General features: G+C 41.0%; 1 protein-coding gene across 1 annotated transcript in view; it reads left to right on the top strand.

The window, feature by feature from the left end:
* The window catches only part of LOC311502734 (rho GTPase-activating protein 32-like), a 35174-nt gene that overhangs the window by 11379 nt on the left and 702 nt on the right, over positions 1–23093 (top strand). Inside the window, exons 4-9 of the mRNA XM_084565091.1 lie at positions 14052–14138; positions 16592–16729; positions 17602–17694; positions 18181–18303; positions 18923–19000; positions 21809–21890. Coding sequence (XP_084421217.1) covers positions 14052–14138; positions 16592–16729; positions 17602–17694; positions 18181–18303; positions 18923–19000; positions 21809–21890 — 601 coding nt within the window. The remainder of the gene's footprint in view (positions 1–14051; positions 14139–16591; positions 16730–17601; positions 17695–18180; positions 18304–18922; positions 19001–21808; positions 21891–23093) is intronic.

Below are 23093 nucleotides of genomic sequence, written 5' to 3'. Positions count from 1 at the left end.
CAGTAACTAGTTGTACAGTCTTGTGGCAATTATGTGGACACATCACAACAGAAAATTGACAAAATGTAACATACCTTAGCATTACATAGGCACAATAGGATTTTAGAATAAGTTATTCACATGTTAACTATTTAGCTATTTATACTCAGATGTCAAATATTATCTAAAAAATGTATCCGGAAGTGTTTAGGAGAACCACAGGTACCACATGGAACCTAAAGGTAGTTTCTTTTAGGACTCTAAAGCGTAATTTATAGTACAGAGGGCGTAACCGAAGATGCACCTTCCAGGAAAGCTAACTACGCATCGCTGCAGCGCAGACTCTAACGGCGATGATTGGTCCGAAATGCATTTCCATGTTCACGTGACTCAGCGGCGGGACATTCACAGAATGTTCTCAATTGTTCAGGCTCATACATACCATCTACTCAGATGTCTCCTCTATGTTCTGTTGTGCAGTGATTTTAGTGAAACTACCTGTTGATCTACACTTATTAACTTCAACGCCAACATTAGCCGCTCAGTTCCACTTTCCATTGCATGAAGTACAGAATGAAACTCAACACAGCTGGCCAGTCGCCGCCTAGTGTTTAAGTAGCGTAATTACAGAACAGTACTGACACACCAGCGCACAGGTATAAATGCTTACGTAGCTACGCCGTCAAAGTGCTGCGGTACTATAAATTCCACTTAAGTGAGACTTGATTACAACAATGGCCTTGTGGTACAATACCTTGTAGCAATTACAGGATTGTAAACAGTTTTATGGTGTCTTTCGGGTGTAGACACTGGCAGTTTACTGAGAGATTGTATGCTTTGAAACCGCTTATGAATTTATTTGGTTTTATCCAAAAGTAGGCTTTTGTTGCCTAAAGCAAACCTCAGTTTGGATGTGAACCTTGTTCTCAATGTGACAGTCATGCTTTCTAGACTGTAACTTGCCATCCACCCTGAGATCCTCCTACGAGCTCTAGTGCTGTCTATAAATTTAGAGCATCAGGGTTAAAACCCTCCATCCTTGGTTTTAACATAATCTAGCTAGAGATTACGTTTGCCTCCGCAGCATAATTGTAAAACTATTGGTAATACACAAATGGAAGTCCTGGAAAACGGCATTTCCTTTTAGCTGGAGCACCTCTGGCCTTTCTCCCCTGACCTGGTGCACTGATGCAATGTTTGGCTCGTAGAACCGTTGTGGACCACATGTTTTATGAATGGGTCTTATTTTTCTGGTTTAGAGGGCAGATTTTTATGATATGGTGGAACCGCTGGGTCTGGCAACAACAACTGTAACATCCAAGGTTCCTTCAGTTGCACAGTTTACTGTCTACTTTAACGGCAAGTGAACTTGTTGGCCCTGTCCAAATGCTGTTTATATTGAGCAGCGGCCATACAGTTAGTTGTCGAAAGGGGATGGCTGTTTGCCTGAGCAAGCATGTGAAGCTGATAAAGGAGCCAATTTTGGTTTTTTTAAAGACATTTTTCCATACATAATCTGAATTCACTTGCACAGTTCATTCGGTACACTATTGGAAACAAATGTATTCTAAATATAATGCAGTCCTGCATAAATCTCAGATTCATGAAGGGTTCAAGCATTGTTTCAAATAACTGACAGACGCAGTTGAAGGACTGTTCAATTGTATTGCGTTGTACTGACACATGTTTTTATTATTTTGACATTTTAATCAGTGGGCTAGGCTGAATAGGAACTGGGGATTTAGTACAGTATTGTTACATAAGAACGCCTTCATTTTCACTAGTTACACTTCACTGTTTAGGGCTTCTGCCCTTCTTGATACATTGTGCGACTAGACACCAGTAACACAATTTTATTGACTGCATCACAACTATGGCTCTGTGACAGCAAACCCTGCTCTTCCATATGGTTTATCTCCAGCCTCAACACTGCCTCAACATTTGCCCCGCCTCGCTGCATATTGAATCACACAGAGGCTCAAACTCTTACACATTTTACTACAACTGGACAGTTTAAAAGCACACATGACAGTCATGTCCTAAAGCTGGGTCACGGCTGTCGACCTGTGTTTGCTAAACAATGATTAACAGCAGTTAAGAGACTCAGATATTGCAGAAGAATCTAATCATCAATCTCAAGAGCTTAAATGTTTGCACAATACTTTCAGTAAAGAGTTTGACAATAGAAGGCTGATATTACATCTGTTAAAGAGGAAACGCATCTGTTTTTTGCTCAACAGAAGACATCCCAGCTATTTTGGAAGCCGGTTGTTGTTCTGCAGGTTACACAAGTGTGATGTTAAAACATACAAACATTGAACTCTTGTCACTGAAATAGACATTTTCTTTTTTAATTAACAACACTTTCCTATTTATAGATTCAAATTTTACTGGGGGGAAGGAGGGAATTGGAGTCTTTTGTGGGAAAAAACACATAAGGCACATATTGTGTTTTATTTTTGTTAGTGTTTTTATTCTTCTATGCCCGCAGCACTCACTCAGGATAGATGGAATTGTTTCAAAGTTGGCACAAAGGTTCATCTGCACGCAATCATGAACTGATTAGAATTCACTGTGGTCATCTGCAAAAGCACCAACACTGAAAACCGTTGATGAGCCAGACAGACATAGACTGTAACTTGACTGGTTGGCGAGACAAAGTGGTAATTTCGGTTATAATTTAAAGTTTTATTTTAGATTTAAACGGGCAATATTTTTGGTTATATTCAGCCACCCACTACTTTTAACTTTTCTGAATACGTGTGGAGCTGTGTTACAAATCAAAGCATGTTTGCTTCTTGGGGAGTACTACTGCATATTAAAAGAAAAAAAAAATTTGTGACTTCAGAGGGTGCTGTGTGATGTCTGATTAATGTTCTCCAGTGTTGTACCTTGGGTCTGCAGACTACTAGTCTCAAAATGAAAAGAAGAAAAATGTGTTGGTGTGCAGAGAAATAAACCATAGGCTGCTGGCTACTTTAGCTCCCACTAGCATAACACACCTAAAGTGTTGGTCGTTGTGTTGCGTTCAGTATAATACCAGACAAAAGACAGTATCTCTGGTTCAACTGTAGTCTGATAATTATTTAAACTATATGTCTTGAGTTTAGGAGGATTGTAGGATTGTAGTGTGGTTGGATATGTTTTGATACATACCTTTGCTGATTTTTTTTCCTTTTTTAAGCTTTTGTTTCATCTACCTGGTATCTTTGACATCACCTCCATTCATTTCTGTTTTCAGGATTTAGTCATTGCCAAATAGACGACCCTTTAGCACAAAAGCAAATAGCCAAGATATGAGACAGTGTGTGAACAGAAAAATAATTATAAACTAAATACACCAATCAGGCATAACATTATGACCACCTTCCTAATATTGTGTAGGTCTCCCTTGTGCCTCCAAAACAGTTGTGACTCATCAGAGAATGGACATGGGCCTTCTGAGGGTATCCTGTGGTGTCTGGTAACAGAATGTTGTTAGTGGGGGCCTTTGGGTCCTATGGGTTGAGGGAAGGGACCTCTGTGGATCATCCCACAGAGACTTCATCTGTTTGTGATCTAGTGAATGTTTTTCATGTTGTTTTGGTGTGTGTGCCTGTGTCAGGCTGCATCCTGCTGGGGATGGCTGCTGCCATCAAGGAGTGTCATTGCTATGGGGTGTGGGTGTCTGGTCCGGTCTAGGTGGATGGTACATGTCTAAGTAACATCCACACGAATGCCAGGTCCAAAAGTTTCCCAACACAACATTGAATTCTCACAAGACTGTCAATTTTATTTATTCCTGTCAGTGGTTTTAATGTTGTGGTTGATCGGTGAGCGATAAGTGGCCCGCGACATTTTGTGTGCGAGAGAGAAGGACGTGGTAGGTCGAGCTTTTAAACAGCAATCACAGCAATCAACTGGAGTTTAACAGCTGTGAAGCCCCTCTCATGTGACAACAGTGTAGTCAGAGAGGGTGTGATTCTATGTGCGGGCGAATGAGAGCAGCAGGCCGTGTGTATGTGCGCGGTCATGCGTGTGATGAAGACTGACGGCCCTCTCAGCCCTTTTCAGGCCGGCTTCATGTGTGTTGCTGTGCTGCTCATGTGTCTCATCTGCTTCTACCTTTGTCTGTGTTCTCCCCCATGCATACATCCACCTTTCTTTTCATTCCTCCATCCGCTGCCTGTCTACGTCCGTCCTCATAGCTTAGGATCATGGCACAATATCCTCCTTCTGTCCACTCGCCCCCTTCGTTCACGAAGAGAGATGCACAGAAATGAATTCTCTCCCACAGTGGGATCCAGTCTATCAACTTCTCAACAACGCGCACACACCCAAACGCAGACTTATTCTTTAAAGGCACAGGATTGACTGGAAGCAATCATTTGCATTTTTTAGATTGGTTTTAAACCTGCACTTGTTCAGTGTCATATGTTTGTCTGGACAAAGCAAAGTGAGTGAAAACCTTTGCCTGAAAAAGATGATGTCAGAGCCCCTATCACATGTTCATTCAGAGGACCTCTCTCCAGTGCTTGTGAGCTGAGGATGATGTAACGTTTAGACTCATTCTGCCCTTGTTAGAGAAAACAAAAGACCAGAGTGTATACACACACACACGCACACACACACGCACACACACACACACAACCTCTTTTTCTTTGTCTCTCGTGGCCATTACTGAAGCATTGTTGAAAGGTCCTTCAAGCTATAACGTACAGTCGTAGAAAATCCCACTGTTGGGGTTAGGTTTGGTGCAGAGCCAGCTAATATGTCATGAAAATAATGCTGGCCAATGATAAATAATATGTTTTTTATTTTACGCAACTATAAAATTCCTAAAAGTTCATAAACTGTGTGGCCGGTCCATATGTAGATTTTCGGCTCCTTAGATTCATCAGAGGATATTTCAGCAGAATGCCTTGCCTTGCACAAACTGTTCAGGTCAGTAAATCTGAAAACGGTGTGCATCCATGTACCAAACATGCTTTTGCCTTAAGGTGAATGCATCAACTCTGTATGCGGCTGTGCGTGCGTGTTCCCAGAGTGATACTGATTTGTATGATTTGCCACTAAGCACACAACCGGCCAGAAACACTGCCGGTTCAGACCGTTCCCTACACTCTCTTGTTTTAGCGTTTGCGGCTCGGCTGGACTGATTTATTTGTCCTTCCTCCTTCACACTTGACAAACCATGCTCTCCTCTCCTACCTGACCTGGGGGGGCCTCCAGCGGGGAAATGCCTGGGATGTGGGAACACTTTAACTGCTGAGCTGGCTGCTGGAGAAACTGCTGCACTCCAGGAGCGCTGAAAGCACGTTTGGAACGCCTTATTACCCCTTCCTGGCCTCATGAAAATGAAGAAGGGATTGAGAAAACAAAACCAATGTCCTCTTGACAGATGAGAGATGTTTGTGGTGTTTTCTGCATTCCACTCATTCTGTGAAACTGGATTGTTAGATGTGTGTGTGATTGTAAAAGGCCAGCGAGGTGTAATGACAGCAGTGTGCAGAGTGGCCTTTTGAAGGATGTACATATTGACATTATACTCGCTGCACTGAATTGGGAATCCATTTTTCGCCCACTTGGTGCCTTGTCATTTGAGGGTTATTCTGCATTAGGTTGTGTTTTTTTTCTTTGTGTGTGTGTGTGTAAAGTCTGCGTGTGAGCACTACAGTAAGCAAATCTTTCTCATAATGGGATTTGTTTTGTGAACCTGCTCCAAGCCATGATCTCATCCCCTTACAGCTGTTTTTTCTCTCTCTCTTTAAATCCCATTGCCCCCCTCAGTCCCATACCAGATCCATTTTATAGCTTTAGTAATGATTTTAGATGTAGCCCCTTCACACTTCCTCCTTCAGCTCTGGAGTGCTGCAGCAAAGCCCCACAGGCCCTCCTGAACCCGAAACCCCCTCTAGCTGTGCTGTTCTGCAGTCTGACAAAAACACTAAAGTGTGAAAACTGTCTCGTGGGAGACCAGGCAAAATCTCTAATCCCATATTTTTCGCCTATTTTCCGCGATATTTCTTCCCTCAGTGTTTGAAAATAACAAATCAGTGATTGGCCCCAACCTAGCAGTGAGTTGCCTGATGAATGATCATCTGGCATGAGAAAAAACTTTGAGTCATTCATTCGTGTTCTCATTTTAACAGTTTATACTGCCATTTATTTCAGTTTGTGCATAATCTGCAACATTTCTAGTGATCAAATCATACATTAAAGTAAAAAATACCAGGAATTGTAGCATCATTTACTCTCTCAGCAGCACACACTGCACATGTCTGAAAACTTTGCCTCTCATAGTTTTTTTCTTGTGGTTCCGAGTTAATAGTAGTTCAAGTGCTGTGGTTATCTTTATTAAATGTTGAGTTTTTCATGTTGGTCTGTCTAGCTGCCAGTCTGGAGCAGATATTATTTCAGTATCTAGTATGTGATGGATTCATTTTAATGATTCATTCTTGCTTTCCAGCAATATGCAGTTCCTTACACTTCCTCTAGAATCACATTGAGATTCTGAGTGAAACGCCATAGTAGATAGATTAAAGTGGTGTTTATGTCCCACTAAAGAATGAATTATAATTGTTGTGATCCTCTGACTTTCACAGAGCACTGTCATCGGGTCAATCTATTAATTTATCCAGTACTTTAATTTCAGACCAGATACCTTCACAGTGGTTATATTCCATCGGCCTCGGCTGTATTTAGTGACTCTTCACTGTTAACACACTGAATTAAGTAACCGTGATAAACATTATGTCTACAAACAATAGAGGCAGTACTCTGATTCTTCACTAATGGTTCCTCTCCATTGTTTGAAGCCCTAAATAATCAAGCTCTGTATCTTGAACTTACCCTTTTAAAAGATTGTTTTCCATTAAAAGAATCACTTAATGTCTGTAATTGACTTAGATGCAACCCTACACCTTCATTTAGTCCATCGTTTCCTATGAGTGGATCTGTGAATGATAAAATGAGTCACAGCACTGGACAGTTCCTCTGAACCCCCCTCTACTCCTCCCACCTGCTCGCCTTTGACTTGTCACAAACAATGTATAACTACTCTACACTAAATAATACCGAACTGTAATATTGGAAGACTTCAGTCATGCTTATTCACTCTGGAAGGAAGAAGAGGGATGAAAGGAAGTTCAAAATGTGTAGACTAGTGCACAATTGCATCTCAATGGAAATGTACTTTATTTATTGCGGTATATGAAAATGTACGGGTTATGGTAACGGATAACATGAGCTTTCAGCCACTTCAAGTTGAGTTTTTGATTCCAAGCATGTCATGTAACTCTTGCTTTCCTTTAAGCTGCCGTATCGAATGGTTTCCGACAACCTTGTCCTGACTGCAGTGGATCATTTATAGCCTTTAATGTCTGAGTGAATCAGAAGTCATTTGGAATTCTTCATAGTGTCTAAGTATAGGACTTGAGGTCAGCAGCACACCTGGATGATTCACAGCTGTGTGTTGAAAATGTTCATTATTATTAAAACCCACGAGTGAGGATGGCAGTATAAGAAATTGGAAAACGAACCTAGAAAAATACAGCCACTCTGAATTTGGCTTGTAGTTGTTAAAATAGCATTTTGTTTTTTTGCATCTGGAATTCCAGCTGCAGCGACATTTCCTGGACAAAATCTAACCTCCCCGCATGTGGTTTGTGATAAATCTGTTCAGCACCAACCTGTTATTGGCATAGCAGAGCAGAGGGCTGCATGAAGTGGGTCACCATTGGATTATCGTTTGATATTCATAAGCAGACTTGTTGCAGTAGAGAATAATTTGAAGGTCTGCTCCGGCAGCTGGGCTGAACAGACATCAGCCAACCGAGGAGAATGGCACACAGTGTGTGTTGTGTTTCCAGGAAAGCAGGGGTCGTTTTGGCTTATTGGAGACTGCTGTCACATTGCCCCCTTTTTCATTGTTAATGTTCAGTTGCAGGTGTAGTTAGAGGAACCTCGTAGAAGTTTTGGTCATAGAGCTAATTCAGAAACGAAGCAATAAAAATAAGTTATATTTTATAACCTTAATTGGACTTTGTGGATATTTGAGCTTGTAACATTCGTCGTTGCGTGTTTTCAAACAGCACTGGGAGGAATTTGCAGGTCCCATGCAGCTCCTCCATCACCCTTGTGGCCTCTCTTGGCACCCACATGTCCTCCTCTGTGATCCGGGCTGTTTGCTTTGGTGTCCGCCCTTCTCTCCAGCAAAAGGTCTTTCTAATCCGTCTCATGTGTGGACATGGCACATATGAAGTCATCACCGCTGATGCAACCCCCCCTTTATTTCCGAGGTAGCCACAACGTTTGTCCGAGGGGAAGTTCAGGTCATATTTTTGGTGACTCTATTTTCTGCTTGGAAGTGTGGTTTACTGCGAGCTGCTCATGCTCATGCACACTCCGTGGTTATTTATTGTGGTGTGATTTTTTTGGTCTCCTGGAGTCTGGGTAGCTTCCCGTCATTTGCAAAGCATAATTTATTGACATGGTTAATTAAATGTGCTTTGTGATATAATGCCTAGATGTTGTTTGGTTGAAAGAAGACTTTTTAGTAAAATGCCACTGTGCTTGAGGACTGCACATGTGGAAGGAAGGAAAATAGCTCTCCTGCAAGTGCACCCCCCCTTCCCTCTCCCTCCTCTTTGCTTCCTTTTGCTCTCTCTCTCTCTCTCTCGCTCTCTCTCTCTCTCTCTCTCCCTCTCTCCCTCCATCCTTGCTCTTTGTCCCGGGAACGTACCAACCAGAGAGGGGCAAGAGGAGGAGAGAAGGGGGAGGGGTGAGCCAGCATGTCAGACACTGGAGAGGAGAGAAAAAGGGAGAGAATAGCATGTGGCGGAGGGACACAGAAAACAGACGGTGAGGTCGGCAGAAGAACAGGACTAAATTGAAGCAGCTTTCTTTTTTTCTTTTCTAAACCGGGTTGTCCCCGCCCTTTATTTATTGCTGCTAATCAGATTGGGTGTTAAAGTTGTGTTGGGTGCCAGCCATCAGAGAAAGAAAGCCAGCACGAGAAAGAAGGCAAGGCAATCAGGATGGGGCAGCACAATGGCAGGACTGGAGAGGGGGCAAAATGGAGGAGTTGAAAGCGGTCCCGTTGAGGAATCCACCAAACCACCACCACTGCCTCTCATCCACCAACACCAGCTGCTGGTGATATTGTTACCTCCCTCCCTTCCCTCTCTCTCTCTCTCTCTCTCTCTCTCTCGCTCTGAATCCCACGCTGTGAGAGCTTACACTCTGTATGAAAGAAAGTGGAGAGCTGACATTTACGTCCTGTCGAGGGGAATTGTGCTCCGGAGCAGTGAAACAAGGCTGGATGTACATTTTCACACGCGAGAAACACACACTCACACAGAGGAGCAGAGACCGGGGACAGGTGTTGCAGTGTTAAGGAGGAGCAAACCCTGGGCATGAGGCCGTTTAGTATGAAGGGAAGGAAAGTGTAAACCAGAGTTGACCTGCCGTAAGTATGAAGAGTCTTTTTTTTGCTTTACTTTGTCCTTAGGGTTTTTCTTTAAAAATATTCTACTGCTGCTCTGCAGTTAGAGAGAGCAGTGCTTCCCCTTGTCCTTGTGTGCCTGCAGGACTCATCAATATTGCTCGTGTTCACAATATTGGTGTTTCATGAAGGTTTTCTTTTCCCTTTATTAAGGATGGTTCAGTCTTACCTCTTTCCCTGAGTTCCTGTCTTTGGAGAAAACTCTTTGAAAGAGCTTTTTTCTTCTTGTTAGATGTTTTATGAGACTATTCTCACGACAGTGTAAACAAAAGGGAACCACAAACCACACACCGATGTGCCGCTATTTCCAATATGACCATAAATAACTCATAAGATACATACATAGTGAAGAAGTTCTGATTTTTTTTAATCCCATTGTGTTTGTAGTTGCCACAGTGGGTTTTCTTGAAATTGATGTTATGGCTTCCTGTCAGTCTTGTTACCACAATGTAGTGTTTGAACTTGAAGCAGTGTATACAGAACAGTCAGTTCTTTAATATTTAGCATTCTGTGTAAGGCAAGTCCAATTTGGTCCTACTTTATTGTTCTGGGGCTTGCACCCAGAGCTGGCAAGATTGCAGCTCCCATTTCTGGTGCTACGGGGACAATGCGTGTTAGTGCAGTGCAGGGTGGATTGTAACAGAATTATAATGTAGAGTGTTGCATGCACTGCCGAAAACAGGCCTAGAACGGTAGACAACAAGTCTAGTGTGTGTCTCGTGTTTGGGTGCACATGAAAAAAAACATGGGATCTGAAATTTGGATTTGTAATCTGGTTAAACACAGATAGATTAAAAGACCCCTGCAAAGGGTTAGATCCATACATGATGGCACTCTGTTCCTACTCTTGTCTGAATTATATGAGCTGTATTCTGCTGAGGTGAGCAGCTAATCAAGCTAAAGCTCTAGCATTGACTGGCAGGAAGAAATTGTCCCATCACCCTATGGTGGTGGTGTTCTGAACACAGAATTGCAGATGGAACTGACTACACAATAATTAAACATGTTTTTTCCTTGCAATACTCATCCCAAAGAGCAGAAAAGAAGCTCCTAATTTGGCTTGAATTCTTTTTGTGTTTAAAGTATCTCTTCATTTCATGTCTTTTTATAAGAAAGTACAATGTACCATCCAGAGTCAGCAGAGAAGAAGCCAGACAAAATAGACGTAGCCTGTAACTGATGGAATGAATAATTTCATATCTTGTTTTTGTTCTTGAAAAGAATAATCTCATATAATAATAATCCATATTACTGACACTTCCAAGATTCGCGATGAAAGTAAACTGAATTTATGCTGTTTTATTTGTCCGATTGACATTACCAACCCAACAGATCACAACAAACATTAAAACTGGCTCAGTAAAGGAAGAACAACATTATGATAGTGATGTTAAAACATTGGCTAGTGGCATAACTCCAAGACAAAATCAGCTTGTTAGTCTACATCTATGGTCCTGACTAAACTACTATCTTTTAATTAATTGCGATGAAATTTTGTACAGACATTTATGGCTCCTCTTTAGTTTAGTGGCTATTCTTCTAGTGGCACCATGACATTGACATTTGAGGTTTTTATAAAAGCGATTAACCACTGTTGGATAGATTACCATGAAATTTGGGCCAGACCCCCAGAAGAGATGACAACATAGAGCATTATGGAAACAAACACTGCAATGTTTGCCATGGTGACTGAACCAAAGTCTGTTCAGTAGTAATGGGGGGCCTGGTACTCCATACTAATATACGAGCACAGAAAATCTATGGGGAAAAGTGGTGATTTGCAAACAACTTGCTGTACAACGAAGTTCGTGTGCTGACATTTGGGCTGGGCAGGAGCCACGACATCAACACTACATCTCCACCACTTTTATAAAGTGATAAATCTATGTTTGTTTTTAAAAGCACCCTGTAAAGTAAGAAGTAACTACAGCGCTTACAATAAATGTCATGAAGGAAAAGGAGCAATATTTTACTCTGACTTGCAGGGAAATATGTGTGTGGGGTATAAGAAAAGTAAGCTATAATTACTATAAAAGTGCACTTGAGGACAGCACATGAGTAACTGGTAGCAAGGTGATGTTGCCATTCAGCTAAATAATGCAGAGCCTCACAGAGCTGCTAGCATGGCTGTTGATATACTTTACATAGAATCAGTGTTGGCATTAAAACTAAGCTCAAGATCCATGATGGTTTCCACATATTTGCACTGCAGTCACAACTTCTCAACTACAGTAATAATGGCAAGAGTGAGACAAGTAGTTGAGACCTTCTGCATAAGTCATTGAGTACCTCTTTGGAACAGACAGGGCGCTTTGCAGGAACAAAGGTCTCTTTATGAATACTGTGATAATCTAAGCCATCCCTGTGGAAGATGACTCTCAGAAGATGACTGATTGGTCTCTCTTCACTAGACAGACAAATCACTCTCCCCCTAATTATCAGAAGAAAAAATATTAAGATCTGTGTCACAGTTTGATTGCAGTTGCAGTTCAGGTAGAGACATGGACACAGTTCTCTTCTTACCTTGGAGCACATATCTGAGTCATGGAGGAGCTTTGCCTAGTGGAAGAAAGCCTTGTTGCACTCTGTTTGCCTCCAAGGGGCTGCTTCTATCATTTGTTTTTAATTACTTTCATTGGCTGCTGTGTCAAGAGGAAGGCTTTAAGTTGTGAATGGATTGCAACAGTTTTGCAACAGAAAGGTAATTGGGTCATTTGCAGTCATACTTCTTTATATCTCAGAGATGAGATACAGCCACAGAAACAAAGTACATTGTTCTGTGAGGGATCTATTTACCGCTGCTCCTTTTACAACTGTCTTTAAATCAAGTCTGATTTAATGGTAACAAAAACACTTCATTGTGTGTTTCCCTTTTGTCCGGTACCATGGCATGGCTCAGACAAAATCTGTTCAGTGGACCTTCGGAGCACAATTTCACATTTTTTGTCCGTTGTTGTGAATGCAGAAAGTGTTTATGTACATGAACAGAGAGATGCAGATGAAACCTAATGAAATGTAGCAATAACAAGATAAGAATAAAATGTTATTTGGCTGTTGTGAGAGAGGAGGCTGACATAAACCAGGTCAAGAAACACAGAAAATGTGAGTGAGACGCGTTCAGACGCTGACAATGGTGATCCTCGAGTTTCACTGTCTCTGAAACTTGTCTTCTACAATATAGCCATTGTTTGCTAATGGAGCGTCCTTCCAAGCTGGAACTAACTGCATGTACAAGACAGCATACCTAAACAATAATATTTACTTGAAGCGTTTAATTTATTTATTTTTTCTATTCTCTTCCATTGATTTTTTTTTTTTTTATCTGTATTGCACAGTTTTGTATTATGATTTCTATGTCAGACATTGCAGCGGTGTTAATAAAATAAAAAAAGATAGTAAGGTGCATTTATGTTTTAACCCAAGCTCAGTACCACGTGAAGACTTTAACATTTGTGCAAACCCTCTTTAAATCTTACAAAATGCTCTGATAACATTCAAAGAGAAGGTTTACATGACCAGTGTAGTAGACAATGATACACAAAGAATGAAAACAAAAATGTGTTGTCTGAAGTCATTCTTATACACCAGTCGGTCTAACTGAGGACAGCAGGTGCTGATAAGAGACCAGTGTGGTAATTACAGTGAATTACATGGATGAGTGTGAGGGGATTTTAATCCCAGTGGGTCCCACACATTATTGTGGGATGTCTCTAAAGGCCTACCCTTCAGTGAAATACAGGCAAATTGCACTGACAAAATATTATGACAGCTTGTTGGATGTAATTATGATGTTAAAAACCTATATAAAATGACACGGTGTGACCATTATGGCATAATGCAAAAAAAAAAAAGGTTTTGAGAGACGCATAACAGTCATTACATCATTCTCAGCGAGTGTGGTTGGGTTGTAAAGATGACACTGCTAAAGAAAATCTCTACAAGTGGCTTCTTCCTTAACACAGCTGTCCATATGTGTCTGTTTAAAGCTCTGTGCTAATCAGATGCTAGCTGTCATGGCGCTCCCAGCTTCATGCTCGTTTCCTCATCTATATTTCATCAAGATGTGGGCGGTCAGCACTGTTCACTTGGAACTCATCAGTGTAATCAGCTTAGTATCCCTGTATATTCAGAAGCTTCCTGTCGGTGGACTGTTGTTGCTATTTTCATGTTGCATAGCCATTGCTGTGATTAAAAACTGCTTTATATGGGCTTGAAAGTGAAAATGTGGGTCTCCTCAAACACCTGAAGCGAAGGCAGTGCCCGCAAAGTGAAACCTAATATCCCACAAGTCACCTGGAAATGTTCATTGTTACCAAAAGAGTTTTCTTAGGCTGACACTCCTTTCTAGCTGCATCACATTACCCTCATGGCTGAAACTGTCGTGGTTGCGTCATCAAATCTTGTTTTTTCTTGCCTTATTTAATACTCATTTCCCTTTCTGACGTGTTTGTTAAAATTAAAGACAAGTTTTGGAAATCTGTCTACACACAAGTTTGTAATTATGGACTTGTCAAAACACTCAGTTCCTTCAAGATGAAGGAATGCTTGTCTAATGCTTCAACCTCTCTCTTTCTTTTGTGTGATTCAGTTATCCCTTGGGGATGAACAGTGTGAAGTGACGCGGAACGGCTATGAATCTAAGGAGCTGGTGTATTTAGTTCACATTTACTGCCAGGTAAGTCCGCTTTTGATGCTGCAGTAGTACACAGACACACGTACTTGCCTAACCTCCCCCAAACTTGAATTTAATTATACAGTATAAGAACTCCCACATAGACTCTACTTCATCTGAACACGCGCTCGCAGACATTTGTATAAACATATTCATGCTTTTAACCTTTCTCTAAAATGTTTTTCATGCCACAAATGATGTTCAGATATCCAGCACATTCCTCCCTCTGAGCAGAGCATGTCTGAAGCACTTATTGTTTAAAAAATTCAAGTCATGTAGGAAATGAAAAGAGCCGTGGAGCCAGTTTGAATCTTTCAAGTCTGTGTGCGTATATTGCATATTTTAGGATATTACCTGGGCTAAAATTTGATAATTTAATTGCTTCTGTAGAACTCTTAGAAGATGGGCTGCACTCTTTTTAAATATTTATGTGAAACTGAAACATTCAATCAGTTTTTGCAGTGTTCATAAAGAGCCATTTTCCTGTTTTCCCTTAAGCTGAGACTGCTCTTTTTCATGCCTTCAGTTGTGTATTGTTTTATTGCAGCGCTCTTTGCAATTTATAAAAGGCTTTTAAGGAGAAATGTCAGAGTCGACTAACAGCCTTAGTATTTATTGTTAGATCAAATACGAAGTTTTTTAAGAAATCTGATTGATCGGAGTCTTTAAGTAGAGCACACACATGCACACCAGCTGCTCAGAAGCTTTGTCCCTACTCTCCTCGAATGACATTTTTTTTAGTTTCATGCATTTCCCTTCAGGGATCATCTTCCATTTGCACAACCTTGGCAATGCCACATAAGAATGTGGCCTCAGACTTGGAAATTCCAACTTCTTACGGCCATCGGAAAACTTCTATATCTACACTAGTTTCATCTGAAAAGAAAGAAAAAAAAAAACACATGGCAAAGACATGGCCTTGAGTCTTGCACTCAGAAAGTAGCACAGGAAAGTGAGATTGGTTCAGTTCCACAGACCCAGAAAGGAGGGGTAACCAGGAGCACCGTCTGAAAGTGGGGCAGGAAAGCATAAAGAGTTTCCCGAGCCCACAGAGCCCTCCCAGTGGCGTCTCTCCCAGCCAGCGCTTTTAAAACAGCACTAGAATCAGCGGGCTGAGTGGTACACTGCAGTCCCAGTTGCACAAGCTCTGGCCACAGTACAGACAGATATTTCTAGGGCAAATCAAAGCAAACGACGTTTTCCACCACTACTTTTTCTCAGTAGGTTTTGAGGTTTGGATCCCAGTCTCAATGGATAAAAAGAAACAACGAATCCATGGAATACCTCTTAGGTTTCTTTAAAAACAAAAGTTATATTTAATGTGGTGGATGGAGGGCAGATTCTCTGGGTTTGCACTTGCACTGCTGACATTTATTCGCTGCATTTTACTAGGAGGGGCAGACTAAGCTGTTGATGTTCTTTGTTTCATATACAAGTTCATGTGAGACTTGAGGCCCATTTATTTTTCATAGTTAGAGACTGTGCCGTTGTATAAGAGGCCTAAAAAGTCTCTGTGGGGACAAAAACAGAAGATTGTGGCAATTAAACAAAAAAAAAAAAGTCCACAGTGTGGGTTGATTGATGCTTTGTGGGACTGTCTCATGCAGAGACAAAAGTTGGTAGCTCTTCTTGGCAACACATTTTTTTGTTGTTTGATCCTGAATTTTACACAATACCATACTACCTTAACAAACATGTGTGGGGCATATTATATAATACAGCAGGTAGTCATGAAGGGAGTGTTCAAGGTAGCATGTTGGTTCTTCGTATTTTAAATAATATACAATATTGAAGTCATAAATTGGATTCGTGGCATTTTTCTTAAAGTTTCAAACCATTTTCTAAGTGCAGCTTGAAATTAAATCATAAAATGGTGTTAAAAGTTGAAGGGAATTGTAAAATAGCAAAAGCAGTAAATGCTGAAAACAGCTGCCTGCCGCGGCTGAAAACAAGATGACAGAGGTTAAGAAAATTGCAAGCTGTACAAACACAAGAGTGGACTGAAATACAATCAAATTTGCAGATTCTCTGTGGGTTCATGGTGCTCATGGGTTCATCACTGCAAGTAACACCTTTTTCATATAAGCAGTAATGTGATCCAGTGGTAAAATACAAGTAATGAAAAGCACTTAAAGCACAAAAAGAATAGATTGCGAGAATTGCTGGGTTGCAGTGAAACATACAATTTTGTGTCATCTGCCTGGCAATAGAAACCCTAACTGAAGTAAAGTGCGAGATAGAAAACAATAGTGGACCATGATAGGACCCTTTGGGGACACCATATTAAAACTGATTTAAATTGGTTGCCATTGTCCACAGCAACCCAGTCCAGACATTTTCTTATGTGTGGTTTCACCCTATCTGCAATCCTGTGAAAACAAGCAGCTCTTTGCCAGGCATGTGCTCTTTGCCTCAGTTTCCTTGTACACTCATGCATCTTTGTCATTGTTCTCAAGGGGCGTAGCTGGATTGTGAAGCGCAGCTATGAAGATTTCCGTGTCCTGGACAAGCACCTTCATCTCTGCATCTATGACCGACGCTTCTCACAACTGCCTGAGCTGCCTCGATTGGAAAGTCTGACTGATCAGTCAGAGGTAAGTTCTGAGTGCCCCCTTCCTCCCAACATGAGTCAAAGCTTAGCCTTACTTAAAGGTATATTCAGATATCACATTTTTAGAATACATATAGAGAATCAGTCTAATATTGAAGGTTTAGGGAACTTTGCTTTGCTTCAGTCTGACAGAACTTCGCTTGTGCTCTTTTTCCCTTTGAGATCTACAGTATTCAAAATACTGTGCTTTGATATGAAATATGATCTAAATGGCTTTTGTCAATGGTATGCACAACTTGATGTGTTTTTATATATATATTCTGAGCCAGGCAAAAGCAGTATATTGTTGGCTTGAACCTTTGAAAGCAGTGCAGCGTTTTCAAACCAAACTCATGAAACTAGTTTATTACTAGGGGGTATTTTATATATGGACGCATGCTTTCAGAATAATAGCTTTACAAAGCTGCCTGCGGTACACTGTTATACTTTCACCAGTGGCTGCATTGAATTTCTTTCAGTCTTTCAGTTTGCCACAATTTTAAATGGACAACATGAGGTTGGCCGTCAGGTGATAAAACTGAAAATGGTAAACTGAGATGTAGTGGAGTTTAGATGGGAATACTTACATCCTCCTCCTTCATCTCAGCCCTTACACTCATCTTAAGCTGATGTGGAGATTTGTGGCATTAAACTAATAAGATAGAGCCCTTGCTGAAAATGTAATTTCAAGCGGTTACTCCATCCAACACTATAATTAGCTGCCATTGTGCCTCAACAACACACAAGGAATCAACCTTATAAAGGTCATTAGAAAGGCTCTTTAACTGCAATGCCTTATAACCATTACTGTGTCAGTAATTTATACTATGTTGAGTAAAATGTAATGACACTGAACTGTATTTCCTTCCATTTTAGTCAGTTTCACAGATGTTGTTGGCTTACCTCTCCCGGCTCTCAGCTATTGCTGACAACAAGATCAACTGTGGGCCTGCCCTCACATGGATGGAGGTGAGTCTGTACTCTCTTTAAGGTGTACACCGACTCTTCAGTAGCAAAAACGTGTTCACTGGAGAGATCTTGACAAAAGGTAGAAATTTGCTGGAGATGACTTAGTATTATCTCCATGTTCGTTGGTCATTTAGGAAATTCATACATTCTCCTGCACATTGTGAATAATTGTACTATATTTTTATAGTAAAGCTAAAGTATATCACCCTTACAACACATTATAGTAACCTTCCAGAGGTTACTGATCTGTTACTGCACTGATTAATCCTTCTCGACTGCACAAACACCTCAGTAAGCTGGTAGATATTGCTACTATTGCTATTTTGCACATTTGCTTATATACAATCTGCGCCTCAGTAAAAGCAGAATATTATGGTTGATGGCTATGTTGTTATGTTTTTGTATCTTGTCTAACCTCCTATAGTTATTTGTTGGGTAAAGGCTGCTATTGTTAATAAGACGTGTCTGTGTGTGTTTTCTCGCCAGGTTGATAACAAGGGAAATCATCTGCTGGTTCATGAAGAGTCATCCATCAATGTGCCAGCTATTGCTGCTGCCCATGTCATCAAGCGCTACATAGCCCAGGCCTCAGACGAGCTGTCCTTTGAGGTGATGGTAGAAATAGTTTCTTTGTAAATGAATAAATATGTAGCATATACCAGTGCGTTCCAGAAGTTTACATTACATGTCTCAAGACAAATTACCATCCACTACAGCAGCACATTACTGAATTCTGTATGTGAAGAGTTCCACGCATTGATTTCCTGGACAGAAAAGTGTCACAATGCTACTGTACATTTCCCTGTGGACTTTTGGTCTTTTTTAAATGATTGCTAACAACATTAGCACTCAGTTTCTTTCTTCGTCTGTTTCAAATATAAAGAGAGGATTCTTCTCAGATATTAAACTGCATCATCTGTTTCTGCTTGCTGCTTAAATATTTGTAACACTGAGCATACTTACTGACAGATGGCGATAAAAGAAAAAAGTCACTGCAGGAGCAATAAAGATGAACGCTTCCACACAAAACAAACATTGCAGCCGAGTCCTTTTTTTGTCTTCTGGACAACACTCTTTGCTTGGGACGATCCCTGCGTTTGGCAGCTAAAGCCTCGCTGTGGTTTTAATTTTAGCTGTCACTGACACGTTTTCTGTCGAAAATGAGCTAAGAGGACACCCGGACACGGCTTTAATCTCATCTCTTTCTGCTCTTTGTTGCTCTCTGCAGGTCGGCGACATTGTGTCAGTGATTGACATGCCTCCTAAAGAAGACACCACATGGTGGAGAGGCAAGCATGGCTTTCAGGTATGCAGCTCACAAACTTCGTAGCCTTGGATCCACACATACACACACACACACAAATACACACTGGTTCAGTCCTCGCCGCTAGGTATAAACTTTTGATTAGGCTTTCTTGAGTGCTTGACGTGTTTGAGTGTTTTCAAGGACAAGCTGAGACCTCTGCTTTGTAAAACAACTTTCAAATACTTTGTGTGCGGAAAGACAAAGCAAGACAAAAAGTCCTTCTTTATTTTTAAGATTTGGACAGATTACAGGGAGCGTCTTGCCTTCCCCAGTAATGCTGAATTGATTCATGGCCGTAGACACTCTAAAGTACAATCCCATAACACATTGAAACCCCCACAGATCTTTCGATGTATAATCTAAGCATCGTACAGTCAATCATTTATTTCTTTTCCTTTTAAACAATACTCTAAATATTGGCTCTAAGTGACATAATATGAAATGAAAAATTATAAATAGCAAAGTATTTGGATTCTCCAAAGTTTTCTTGTCAAAGGCTGTAAGAAAATAAACTTCTGAATGAACAATGTTGTAATTACAAGCTGAAACAGAACTCTCTTGGCCAGACTTGCTAAGTAGGCGTTCAGGCAGAAAACAGACCAGCATTAGAGCAACACAGGGGGCTTGGCTGGTGGTGTTTAATGTACTGAGACTGAAATACAATCCAGGAAATCCATTTGGAGTATCAGATAAGTGCACTTAAAGGCTTATGAGACACCAAAATACTGTGCGGCATTTGGTAAAACTCACAAACAAGATCTTATTACAGCAGCAACTATTTTATCTGTTATTACTACGACCGCAGCGTAAACAATAGAAACGCAGCGTTCACATTACAGTGATCAGCTAGGAATGTCTGACAGCTTCCACAGAGTCCACTATGTTGCCACCCCTGCTGCGTTGCGTGACCAGCGCCATTCAAATGAATGAGAGTGCTGTGGTCAAAGTTGGTCTGAACCCGGCCGCAGGCTTTTGCTGTTTTTCAGGCACAGATTTGAGACGCTCTGCACCAAACACATGCAGCATATGCAACAAATAGTGCAGCAGGCTGGAGTCACTGTGCTTGTGTCTTGTGAGTGTTTGCAGAGCGATCCTCTCCGGCCATTCAAATACATTTATGAATGAAAATAATAGGAGGATGTACTGTATAAGAGCAGAGGTAGGAGTTAGTATAAATAGAACACAGATGGGATTTACTTAACACAAGTCAGAAGGTTCTAGTAGTCAAATGAAACATGAATTAAATATAGGCCACAGTACTTCCCTTTATTTATTAATGCATCTTTTATATATATCTAATGAAATATGCTTAATTAAAATTGGAGATATGATTAGCAATTAACACATTTCATTATACTAACAGCAACAGTGGGCGGGCTTTTATGGTTTGTGTTAATGAAAGGCGCATCTTGAAAACAACACTCACATGCCCACATGCAGACTCAATAGCGTAATTTATAGTCTGCAACTGGCCAGTTGTGTTGAGTTTCACTCTGCGCTTCACACAACAGCGAGTGGCACTGAGCGGCTCATGCTGGAGTGGAAGTTAACAAATGTGGATCAACAGTAACTTTCACTGAAATCACTGCAGCTCACAACATGGAGAAGCCATCTGAGTAGACGGTGTGTTTGAACCTGAGCAAGTTTTCTGTGCTTGTCCGGCCACTCGGCCACGTAAACAAGGAAATGCAACGTCAACCGCGCCTGTAATCACTCCTCCAGTTCACACTGACCAGGGAGGTCTCTGTCTGAAGTCATTTCACTGTTAGTGATGGGAGACAAAATCCAGTCGTCCTACTGCGTGAAAACATATTGTGAATTATTATAGTTAATTTAAAGCGTTTCTAAGACACCTTGGGTGAGTACAAACAACATATAGTCTTGTTGTAAAATTCCTTGTTTGTCTTAGTAACCATAGTAGTAGCAGCTCGGCATGAAAACACAGAGTGGATGCTGTACTAACAAGACTGAACCCAGCCACTCAGTTTGACCAACACAGACTTTTGTGCTTTTGTTTATGGTGAATCCTTCTGAACTGATCACTATACATAAATATTGTAAGCGCATACAGACAGAGTAATATTACAGTGTTAAAGTGTATAGTAATAAAGTGTTTTAAATTTAAGATCACTCCATTATCCTTTATTAGTGATTTTAAACAAATCATGTCACTGTATATTAGTGGGTCAGGATTATATAGACGTTGCTTTAGTTAAAACATTTCTCATTGCTGCAAAACAGCCTGGGTGTGAGGCTGAGCTCTGACTAAACCTCCTCTGCCCTTTGTGTGTGTTGGTACAAGGAATAGTCCTGGCATTCAGGCTCACCGGCAGGATGGCAGCCAGCAGTCTCTTGATTGTCCATTCAATTTGGTTTCAGACTTGAAGTGTGAACAGCATCAAGGCCATTGTTTCCTAAAAACAGGAACACACACAGCAGCACAAGCTAATGTGGAAAAAGCAAAGAATGAATTCCACACTGGCAGTACTGCCTCTCTCCATTTGGGGGTAGTCATTATTCAGCAGTCAGAGGCCTGTTTGTATCACTTTCTGGTACCGTTTTATACTTTCCACATTCTAGTCTAGTCTTACAAAACTAAATTAAACTTGAATAATGTGTCTGCATTAATATAATTCTAACTGTTGGTAAGAAAATACAAATGTTAAAAATAGTAATAGAGTATTTCTAGTAAAGCATTTGACTGATGGGATAACCATAGCTTATCATAGACATTTTGTCAGTCTTTGTTTTATTATCTATAACTTGATCGAACGTCCTTCTGCTTCTCTACTGCTGTACTCTCTCCAGGTTGGCTTCTTTCCCAGCGAGTGTGTGGAGCTCATAAATGATAAAGTGCCGCAGTCCATGACCAACTCTGTGCCAAAACCAGGTACTGCTCATCCGCCTCTTCCTCTCAAACCATTCACAGGAAGTGTGTTAGAAGGAGGTTATCTCAGATGGCGCTTAATGCCTCACTGGTGTAGATGTGGTTTCAGGAAGTGGTTAGGTCAGGGTGGATGGATGATTTCAAGTGTGTGCATGTTGGTCTAACAGACTTGTTGCTTTAGTGTGGTGCTTTTTAAACCTATAACTCCGTAGTGGATTTCTGTGTTCATATTCTCAGATGAATATTTGCTCATTTGCTCAAAGTGATGTATTGGAGGTAAAGATATTTGTTAGTATACCCTCAGCGTTCACTTGATTAAAAATATTTTGCGGTGATTCGTGTCTCCTGAAAATAAAATATAATACATAGAGCACTGTTACAGGCCTCCATCTGTTTTAGAACAGAATTATAATACATAACCATCAGTATAAAGATGATATGAGTTTATGAGCACGTTACTGTGAAAGAAACCCATAATTCTGACACCTTATCAACTGAAATAGCCTGCTAATCATGTTATATTGACTCAGCACTATGCAAATCCTCTGCAAATAACTGTGCTAATCTGTTGCTGTCCAGAGCAAACGGATAAGCTCTTTTAGCACAGCCCTGCTAGTGTCAAAGACAAGTGTACAACATGTAGAATCAAAGAGAGCATTTAAGAGCCTTTGGTGATAGAGGCTTGACTTGAATTTAAACTTCACCCTCGCTTCTTCACTATCTAAATTACACACCGCAGCAGCCAGCGAAAACAGCAGCGCACATCATGTTGCTGTGAGTGAACCCTTTTATAATCAAACCCCAATGTCTTGTTTGAATCCACGTCACATCTTCCAAATCCACACGCTGATTCAACCAGTATGACTCAGCGTCACAGCCATCTTGCTGGCTTTGGGGTGGGCGAGTGGAGCCAGGGCTCCAAACCATCGCAAAGACTCCAGCGTCTGAATTAAGCGATGACTCAGCCAAAAAACGAGAACCCCGCAAGATCTGCAATTAAAGTGGGGAGAGGGGAGGGGCTCGTTATAGGTGTAGTGTTTCTGGTTCGGTTGGAAGCCCATGTTATCTGATTTGCCATACAATTTTTTTTTTAAGCTTTTTCAGCCTTTCCAACTGTGACTGGTCCTAAATGCATTGCGCAGTGTCGAGTCTTGCAGTGCACACGCAGCACACTCCTCAGTCCAAGGCTTGACTTTATCTGCTTGC

This window comes from Chelon labrosus, assembly GCF_963514085.1.
Source record: "Chelon labrosus genome assembly, chromosome: 17".
Classification (NCBI taxonomy): Eukaryota; Metazoa; Chordata; class Actinopteri; order Mugiliformes; family Mugilidae; genus Chelon; species Chelon labrosus.
Note: the sequence above shows the minus strand (reverse complement) of the source record. Positions and strands in the feature narration are given on the sequence as shown.